Source organism: Colias philodice, chromosome 24, assembly GCF_061535455.1.
Source record: "Colias philodice isolate Cphi_HAF_F1 chromosome 24, ilColPhil1 Martin Lab GWU primary, whole genome shotgun sequence".
NCBI lineage: Eukaryota > Metazoa > Arthropoda > Insecta > Lepidoptera > Pieridae > Colias > Colias philodice.
Window position 1 is genome coordinate 6,828,096 of NC_143109.1, and position 10,120 is coordinate 6,838,215.

At 32.5% G+C, this 10,120-nt stretch overlaps 1 protein-coding gene across 2 annotated transcripts; it reads left to right on the forward strand.

The window, feature by feature from the left end:
• The first annotated feature begins 214 nt into the window (after window positions 1–214).
• LOC149477782 (facilitated trehalose transporter Tret1-like) lies at window positions 215–5,023 on the forward strand. 2 transcript variants are annotated; one of them, XM_089710104.1, is made up of 3 exons: window positions 215–305; window positions 1,906–2,041; window positions 3,531–5,023. In XM_089710104.1, exons 1-3 carry the CDS (start codon window positions 282–284, stop codon window positions 4,823–4,825), a joined length of 1,455 nt encoding a protein of 484 aa, XP_089566230.1. In that variant the 5' UTR covers window positions 215–281; the 3' UTR covers window positions 4,826–5,023. The 2 variants fall into 2 exon arrangements, with proteins under 2 accessions (XP_089566230.1, XP_089566231.1); XM_089710105.1 differs by lacking the exon at window positions 1,906–2,041 and adding an exon at window positions 2,078–2,213 and having other exon boundaries at window positions 226–305.
• The last annotated feature ends 5,097 nt before the right edge of the window (window positions 5,024–10,120 follow it).

Consider the following 10,120-nt stretch of genomic DNA (forward strand, 5'->3'; position numbering starts at 1 on the left):
AAGACGAGCCAGATTTTAGTTCAGTTTATAATAAGAAGGGAACGTCTATTCCTAACAGATTTACATCGTTGAAAAACTTGCGCAAAAGATTAGATACCAGACCCACTGTATAAACCAATATAAGTACTCAGCCTTAATAAATATACAATAAAACTTATCAATCTTAATCTCTAGTGTAAAGTTTTGTGTGTTCGTTATTATATTATGAGACAATGTCGGTAATGTGTTTACATTATTCGTAGAGATCATTTTATATTCATTTGTAAGTGGTGTGCGACGTTATGGTACCACCTTATGTAAAACAGGTAAAAGACAGTAATATTTAGTAAACTGAAGTTAAAATAGTGGTCATTTTTAACCGACGTTCCCTTGAGTTTTCAAATCAACTGCATTATTTTGTGTGTGATTTTTTGTGCATTTTTTGTCATATTTAATATTTTGTAGAAAATTTGGTGAATTTTTATGCAGAAAGGCTTTATATTTCGATACATTTGTGCATTGTAATTATAAAAATTTTATTTTATTATTGTTTGATATTACGCAGTGTGTTGATTTTACGGTCTACTCTTAGAAGTTGGAAACAATGCCAATAAGTAATTATTAATTACTCATTAATGGTGGAGAAGTAAATATTTGTGAACTTTATTTTCTTGTGTTTTATATTGCAAGTTTTAAATGAAATTTAATTTCTAAAGAGTGAAAAAGTATAAAGGTAAACTTAAAATAGTAGCTACCTATAAGAAAGACAGAAAGAAAAGAAAGAAAACGTTCAAAAGTAAGGATTAGATGTATTTTCTGGTTTTCTAGCGATTTTACTTACAAACTATTGAAGCGATTGTAAAAAAATAGAAACAATTATGTATTTTTATTATAAACCAGTTACGAGTACCTTAAATAAATACAAATAAATAAAAATATGTATAATAATATAAGCATTCGTAGACGGAATAAACCAATTTTTTTAAATATTAAGCCTGAAAAGAGATAATAAAATATGTTATTGGATCACAACTGATTATTGAAGACTTCAGTTTATAGATTTGATAAAATCATCAGTTTTTCCATTCGATAATAAAATTAGGTCAATACTTTCAATCTAAGTACGTTTTACTTCCAAAAATATAATGTTCACAATATGTTTGTTAATAATTTTAAAATAGTTATTTCTTAATAACCCGTAAGAAAACATCATAATGTTTACTAAACACAAAATTGTAATAAGTAATATTGTATAATTTATATTCATGGATGTTGCTTTTTACACCAGTTGAGACCGACGTGATGAGATATAATATCATCTATATTATAATCATCAATATCGTCGTCTTAATCTTCACCATCATCGTTGTCGTCTAAATCTTCACCATCATCGTTGTCGTCTAAATGTTCACCATCATCGTTGTCGTCTAAATCTTCACCATCATCGTTGTCGTCTAAATCTTCACCATCATCGTTGTCCTCTAAAATCTTCACCATCATAGTTGTCGTTTATATCCTCACCATCATCGTTGTCGTTTATATCTTCACCATCATCGTTGTCGTCTATATCTTCACAATCATCGTTGTCGTGTATATCTTCATCATCATCGTTCTCTTCAATATCTTCACCATCATCGTCGTCGTCTATATTATATTCACCATCATCGTTGTCTATATCTTCACCATCACCGTTGTGGTCTATATCTTCATCATCATTGTCGTTTTCCACATCATCAACAACATCGCTGTCGACTATAACTTCATGATCAGCATTACCGTCGTCTATCAGTATCGTTGTAGTCTAGATATCTTCACCATCATCGACGTCGTGTATATCTTCATCATCATCGTAAGCGACGTTGTCTTCATCATCATCGTCGTCATCGTCATTATCAGCAAGTAAAAGAAACTTTATATTACTTTCAGACATGGGCGGTGTTAGGTGTGCTCGTCAACATGCTAGGACAAGGCATGGTCCTAAGTTATCCTTCTAGTCTGATCCACGCTCTCCAGTCACCCGACTCAGATATACCAATTGACATACATATGTCATCGTGGATCGGTATGTTATTGTCATATTGACATGTTTTACTTGCAGACATGGGCGGTGCTAGGTGTTCTAGTCAACACACTAGGACAAGGCATGGTCCTAAGTTTTACTTCTTGCCTGATCCCCGCCCTCCAGGCGCCTGACTCTGATATACCTATTGACATACACATGTCATCGTGGATTGGTATGTAATTATCGGGTTAACACGCTTTGACATGTAGGTACATATTAACATTTATTTGGCTTCAGAATTGGGAAAATATTGGGAATTTGAAAATTCAGACTTCATTTAAATCTAAGACACTCGATTTGAAATTGACGACTGTAAAAAAATAACTTCAAGATTAAATTCCAATGTAAAGCCAATCCAATTGTTATTGTTATGCAACACTTGGTAGAATTATCTTTTGTTAGGAAAGAAAAGAGCGTCAAAATAAAAATTATATAATAAATTTACCTAAATTACAAATTACCATATGCAACAAAAAAAAAATAACATTCACACAATTTAAAAACCTTTCAGTGCGCGATCGGTTCAAACTTGGCCCTTGAAATTTTACTGAGATATTAAATTTTTACTATGAAGTTAAAAAATGATGTAATTTATTTGTATACTTACAAACCGTCTTTATGTCATTTGTATATGATAATATTTAGATCGTGATAACTTGAGCCGTATTCAAAACATAGAGATTTACCTAATGAATAGACTTATGATAAAAAATGTTATGTTTTTGTTATTTTGATGTTTTATATACTATAATAATAATTAACTATTCGATAAGTAATTTGTCAGAGCAATATAGAAAACATCGCATGCCTTTAGTCGTAATAAATATTTAATTTGTTACCAACAAGTCCATATATTTAAAATTAACATAGTTTTATAATAGGTATCGCCTCATCTTCATAATTATAATTAGTTAATTTCTAGTAAGATCCCTATATTATATAGGGTATATTTGCTCGGTCTATTGACTTATATTGTTTATCTACTTAGATGCAGTTCTATATATTACACACTGTTTACCTACTTACGGCTTGCCTAAGCTTTTATGCAGACACATAAACGGAGAAACGGAAAACGTTGTTGTTCGGTACAGCGTTCCCTGCGATAATTGTATTGTTTTGTGCCTGTTTATATTTATTCTTAGTAGCTCAGGGAGTTATTTCAGCAACATGCCCTTGGATACCAATAATGTTGTTTATTTTCTTTATTATCTATATTCTATAGTCTTTATCACGCTCTTTAACATCATTCACTGTGTCCTTGGGCCTTAGACAAAGTAACAATTAAAAAACGATAACGAAGTTAGAAAAGGCAAAGTGTATGGGATTGACATACGCCGCGTTAGATCACGTGGTCTATCTAATGTCAATCCCATACATTTTTCCTTTTCTAACTTCGTTATCGTTTTTTAATTGTTACTTTGTCTAAGACCCCTTGTCGGATTTATTATTTGCGTTTCTATCTCTATTAATATCTGCTTTTGTTTTCCAGCATCATGCATCGGGATTGCCGGCTTTCCTGGGTTCTTCATATCTGGCTTACTCATGGATTTAAAAGGGAGAAAAATGGCACATGCAATCGCCATGATACCTGGGACCATTGGATGGTTACTAATATATTTTGCCACCGACATAAGAACGATAATCATTGGAAGATTACTGGGTGGCTTAACAGCTAGTGCCACTGTTTGCTTGGGAGCTGTAGTTATCGGAGAATTTAGCAGTCCATCTAATAGAGGGATGTTTCTCAATATGAAGACGGTCGCAGTTTGCATGGGCAATACTGTAATTCATATCCTGGGATACTTCTTGCACTGGAGAACTATTGCTCTACTAGGCGTTGTGCCACATGCTGTCGCACTCACCATTATTATAACCTGGCCAGAGAGCCCAGCGTGGTTAGCTTCAAAGAAACGGTTTGAAGAGAGCGAAAAGTCTTTCCTGTGGCTAAGAGGAAACAGTGAATCATCTCGGCGAGAATTTGACGAATTGATCCGGGCGCAGAAGGAAAGAATGTCGGAAATACCACTGAATCTAACAATGAAAACCAGGGTGAAGGAATTCTTCAAGAAATTCACGCGACGTGACTTTATTAAACCACTCATTATAATCATATTCAGTGCCACGTTGTTAGAAACGTGCGGTAGACACATCTTTCCTGCATATGCGTTACAAATCATTGCAGCAGTCACAGGAAATAAGATGAATTCGTTTTACTATACTTTAGCAATTGATATAATTATAACCACAAGCGCTACGCTATCTTCAATCTTAGTTAAACTATTGAAACGGAGAACGTTATTGTTCGGTACAGCGTTCCCTGCGATAATTGTATTGTTTTGTGCTTGTTTATATTTATTCTTAGTAGCTCAGGGAGTTATTTCAGCAACACGCCCTTGGATACCAATAATGTTGTTTGTATTGTACTTCATTCTTGCCAATTTAGGTTGTACACCCATTCCACTTGCATTATTGGGTGAGGTCTTCCCTCTAGCTCATAGAGGTTCAGGTTCGTTGATATCTGGTTTTGCCTTATCTTTGCTATTGATGTTTGCTTTACAAGTAACACCATATTTGCTAGTTAGTGTTAAAGTTTATGGTACGTTTGCGTTCTTTGGTACTCTTATGGCGATATCGTTAATTACTCTTCATTTTATCTTGCCTGAAACAAAAGATAAAACACTCCAAGAGATTGAAGATTACTTTAATAATGGCAAATTCAAAGATAAATTGGACGATGAAGCTGGTATGAAGATGCTTCACAATGAAAAAGAAAATAAAGCATAAGTGTAATATATTTTTAAAAATTTAGCTTTTCTAATGTATGACAAAGATCTTAAGAAAAATAGTCATTCAGTAACTATATCTTAGGACCAGTTGTTCCCATAAGAGTGGAATGAGGGATATGTACAAATATTTTTAATGTATATATATTTAGTAGCTATGTAAATATATTTTAATGTAAGTTTCATTCGCCATTTTAGTGTTAAGTTTTTTTACTGTATTTTTTTATATTATATATGTAGTTGTAATAAAACAATTTTTTGTAAGATTGTTTTTTTATTCCAAAACAAAAAGGGGAAACAAGTGATAACTGCGTTAAAAACAACCGACTTCAAACTTGCACTTGCAACATTTACAAATACAGACAAAAATGCTCATAAAATAAAAACTACTGGGCCTATCCGAATAAAATTTTTATGGGACCAATTCGACACCATCCCGCATCGAACAAAAAAAGAATCACGTAAATCGGTTCAGAAACCTCGGAGTAATCGGTGTACATACATAAAAAAAAAAAAAACATACCGGCCGAATTGATAACCTCCTCCTTTTTTTTTTGAAGTCGGTTAATAAATTCGCAATGACTTTCCTGCTCTTCCTGATAAGATACTTATTTCACTAGTTGACTAGGCTAAAAGTACACTATTAAATTTTTGTTTGTTCAATATTACCCTAATCTCGAGTAAGAATAGATACATTTCTTATCAAAACACCCTAAACCTATTTAAACATTAAAAAATCATAAAATCCACTAAAAATATTTATGGAAAATTATTGTGTTAAATATTAGCTTATCAAAATATTTGCAGTTATATTATCATCTAGTAATCTTTATGACTAAATAACAGTTATATAGGCATACGCAGTGAAATGAGATAATTTTGACGCTAAGTTATATTATACTAGCTTTCCACCCGCAGCTTCGCCCGCGCAGTCAAAGAAAAACCCGCATAGTTCCCGTTCCCGTGGGATTTCCGGGATAAAACCGGGATAAAAAGTAGCCTATGTCCTTTCTCGGATATCAAAATATCTCTATACCAAATTTCATGCAAATTGGTTCAGTAGTTAAGGCGTGATTGAGTAACAGACAGACAGACAGAGTTACTTTCGCATTTATAGTATTAGTATGGATGATAGGTAGGTAATATTTGTATTGGCAATAGAAAGTAGAAACGTGATTTATTAAAATTTCCATTTCATATAACTGTTCCTTAGAACCACTATTATTATGCCTGAAAAATTAAAATTCAACATGATTTGTAAAGTGTTTTCCCAGAATTTATTATCGTCTCTCAAACTCAAACTCAAACATTTATTTATTCAATTAGACTTCTTGGAGAAGCACTTTTGAAACGTCAATACATATTTTTACATTCACCACCGAATCGGAAAGCAGTATCTATGGAGAAGAACCGGCAAGAAACTCCATAGTTGCTCTATGTCGACTCTATATCTCTATGTCGACGAAACAATCAAGAAACCTACTTCGCCAAAAATGTCTAGTTGAATAGATAAATTATAGGTAGGCGTTGTGATGAATATCCAGAAATATATTTAACTATCTACTATTATATACTATTTATAAACATTACCAGCTTTAAGAATTAGGTAGTGTAGTAATTGAAGAAATAAGAGAAATTAAAGTGACGAAAAGAATGCGGGATTCTGGCTCCTCCATTCATCAGACGAAATATAGTCTGTAGCATTCACTTACTTCACATGCTACTTCTTCACGAAGATATTATTCAATGCCATTGGAGATCTAGAGGTAAACTACGATAACATGGCGCGCCCCTCCAAATTACTGTTTCAATGTGTGTAGTGACATCCTTACGAAGGAGTTTGTATGTAGTTGTACGTATTCGTCTTTAGTACTTTACGTCCAGATTTGTTGGTCAACTAATCATAAGTTGCCGAGCGCCCAAGACAACGCACGTGTCGTTTTCATAGAATACGTCAGTGCAGCGCCATTATTAATAATAATGAGCGATTAGAGCGTGACTAGTCGAGCAACAAATCCGTGGATTTGTTTTTGTTTGACGGCCGTCTCATTACGCACACATGCGTTGTGAATCTTGGTGGTGCATTGTAAATACTTTCAAACGTTTTGAATTTTGGAGGGGCGCGCCATGTTATCGTAGTTTATCTCTACCCATAGGAGTTAGGACCCATGGTTTTAGTAATTGCCCTGTGCGAGCTCAATTCGTGTGGAAGCCATCAACCAACACTTTAAATTTTACATATCTACTTACTAAATAAAGCAACAATTTTGTTGTTTTGTATGTTCAATGAAAACTAATTATGTACATTATTATAATTTACAGTATTAGCTGTTCATTATATCATTAAAAAAATGTTTGTTAAATTGATTTATTATACGCCTGACATAAAAGTGTAGCTTAATCATTAGCCCTTCGGGTGTAAAAAATATCAGGCGCTAATAATTTTTGTAAAATAAGATAAATCAAATTAGAATTAAGAGTAAACAGGTAATTAGACGAATTTAAATAATTATTTACAATTAATTATAATTTTTAATGACGCAATATTAATTTGGTACCTACTTTATGGACTAAATGTAACAAATTATTACTTTTGCTACTACTATGGTTTAAATAGTTTAACAAGTTTAATCGACCAGCGTATTTACCTAATCATAAACCAACGCTTTCGCTGCAATCAACCACTCCACAACTAAACTTTACACACAAAATATTCCATCAAAAATACTTCAGCAGTTTTCGCATAATAATCGAAAGGTGGATTAAAATGTCCACCCTCTAACCCGCAGCTACCAGAGGACTAAAATCCACCAAAACTGGTTTAATAAAATAAGTGATTATTTTTATTAAGACAGGTCGAGTTAGAAAAATAAACAAATTGATAAAAGACGTGTCGCGTTGGAATTTATGTAAATTGGGAGGGCAGTGGGTTCACACTTTAATTTATCGCCGATTTATTGGTGTCCCGGGTTCGATTCCTGAATGGGGTAAGTTTTTTTTCCAAGGAAGGTATAAAGGTGTGTGATGAATTTGTTAACATTTAAAAATAGATTTAAACCTAAACCGAAATATTATTATAGTTATGAAAATGTTTCCAATAAAAGTTACTTATTTAAGTCAAGTTATTTTATAGAGGTAGGATTTAGATATATTTTAGTCTATTATACTTAAGTTGTACCTTAAAATATATATTATTATAATAAAATGTATGATTGAGTTTGACTGTGTTTTAATTACCTATATGTATACTACTTTGAGCTTTCCTTTTCCGAAATTCAATTAAATTCAATTTAAAACTTAGCCTATAAACACATTTTATGGTATTAATTGATCAGGTGTTAATTTTACTCCATATAAAATGAATGCGCATACAGACAAATTCGCAGTTAACCGCTAGTTATTATGAAGTGCCTGTTTAGCTTTCATAGTACTGGACCTAGGTTCAAAGGTCTGTAAATATATATTTAAATGCTTTCTCACGGTTCAACTTATGTTTCTTATAATAACAGTCAGCGATGATGCACGTGCAAAACTTTGTACTCACACGAATATCGAATTAATAAAAATTTATAATGTTTAGTGCTTTCTGCGCTTGATACCTATGTCTTTTATGTATAAGCTTTCCACCCGCGGCTTCGCCCGCTTTGTCTAAAACTTAAATAACGGCTAACCCCTTCCCGAGGAATACTCTATATATATAATAATATAATATAATAACCGCATCAAAATCCTTTGCGTAAAGTTTTAAAGATTTAAGCATATTTGAATGTCTTTTCACTAAAAAAAATGTACTTCTTGGATTTTCAAAGATCAAAGAGACGGTAGGTAGGCGGTAGGTAGACGGTAGGTTGTAGGAAGGTATGTTACGAATTTATCATGATGAACATTAAACATATCCTAGGACAGGAAGGATCTAGAATCTAGATTTCAATACGAAACCATTTAATGTTTCTATTACCTGTATAAGAAACTCTACATTTCAATTTTAGTATTATTATTAACCTTGTAGGTATGTTTTATGAAGTATTAATTCGCTTTAGTGAGTAAATATACTCATAATTAAGGACGGAATATTATTCGATCCCAGAACCCCACTCTATTTAAAAAATAACTTTGAGTACTCTAGTAATCACGGGTTAAATCTGAGATCGAATAACACTTATCTCATTAATGTACCTGTACACAAAACTAAATTCTACAATTCCTCATTTACAGTGAAGGCTATTCGACTATGGAATGACTTACCAATAGCCATACGCCAAGCGAGATCCATCGATGCTTTCAAAAACATGCTTTTTGACCACTACATCTCCTTAGTGGCCAAATGATGACTTTAATAATGTTTCCGTTACCTATATGTATTTTGTATATGTATTATATAATATGTATATATTGTATCTATTTATATTATGAATACGTATATATATATTGTAATATATGAATTTCTTTATTTATTACATATTGTATATTATTTATACTTTTACTTTTCTAGTAATTTATATTATTAATTTATTTAAACTTATTTTATCATTGTTTCTTTTTTAGTATACACCGCCTACTTGTATTTGTAATTGAGGAGCTGGGGAACAAAAGCGGACTTGTCCAATTAATCAAATTTTACACTAGAGCAAAAAAACTGAAATAGGTATATGCATATGGGCTGTAATTTTGTGCATTTCAGTATAATTAGTATTAATACAACATAATTACTAATAGCCTGCTTGTTGGTCATAAAACTATGCGTTTTATTTTTTTTTTTATTTTTTTGTAATGGACAAGTCCGGTTTTGATTACAAAAGGTGGACAACTCCGGTTATGATTGAAAGAGTTATGGACATGTCCGGTTATGAAAGAAAACTAGATTCTATTATTGTATTTTTTTATTTAAAAATTATATGAACTCTCCCACATCTGGTTCGCAACAGTCACAATCGTCACTGTGGTCGTCGACCGTCGTCTTCGTCATTTATTTGACTTGTTTCAGCAATTGCCACTGGTGAGGTATGGAATATATTGTTTTTAAACCAATCAAGCTCTTGATTATCCATCCAATTATCTCCGAATTGTTTCTTTAAGAGTGTTTCAACAATTTTAAATTCATCATAGGTTAGAATAATAACAAACACGCACCGGTAGGTATAATTTTACACTCACTTCGATTCCCTGTTGTTTTGCGCTTGCCGTCCTGTTTTTTTTCGTTTACGTGAGCCGTCATTTATATTGGCCACTATTTCTTCGATTCCGTCCATAATTTTGTCGGTTTTCTAGGAAAATTCTTCTCAAAATTACGAAAGCA

What these genes read in the sequence shown, in the direction of transcription:
- LOC149477782 (XM_089710104.1), top strand. Translation starts at nt 282, where the DNA reads ATGGTACCACCTTATGTAAAACAG. An exon ending in TACCACCTTATGTAAAACAG is followed by an intron (nt 306 to 1,905) that starts GTAAAAGACAGT and finishes TATTACTTTCAG; the next exon opens with ACATGGGCGGTGTTAGGTGT. An exon ending in ACATATGTCATCGTGGATCG is followed by an intron (nt 2,042 to 3,530) that starts GTATGTTATTGT and finishes TTTGTTTTCCAG; the next exon opens with CATCATGCATCGGGATTGCC.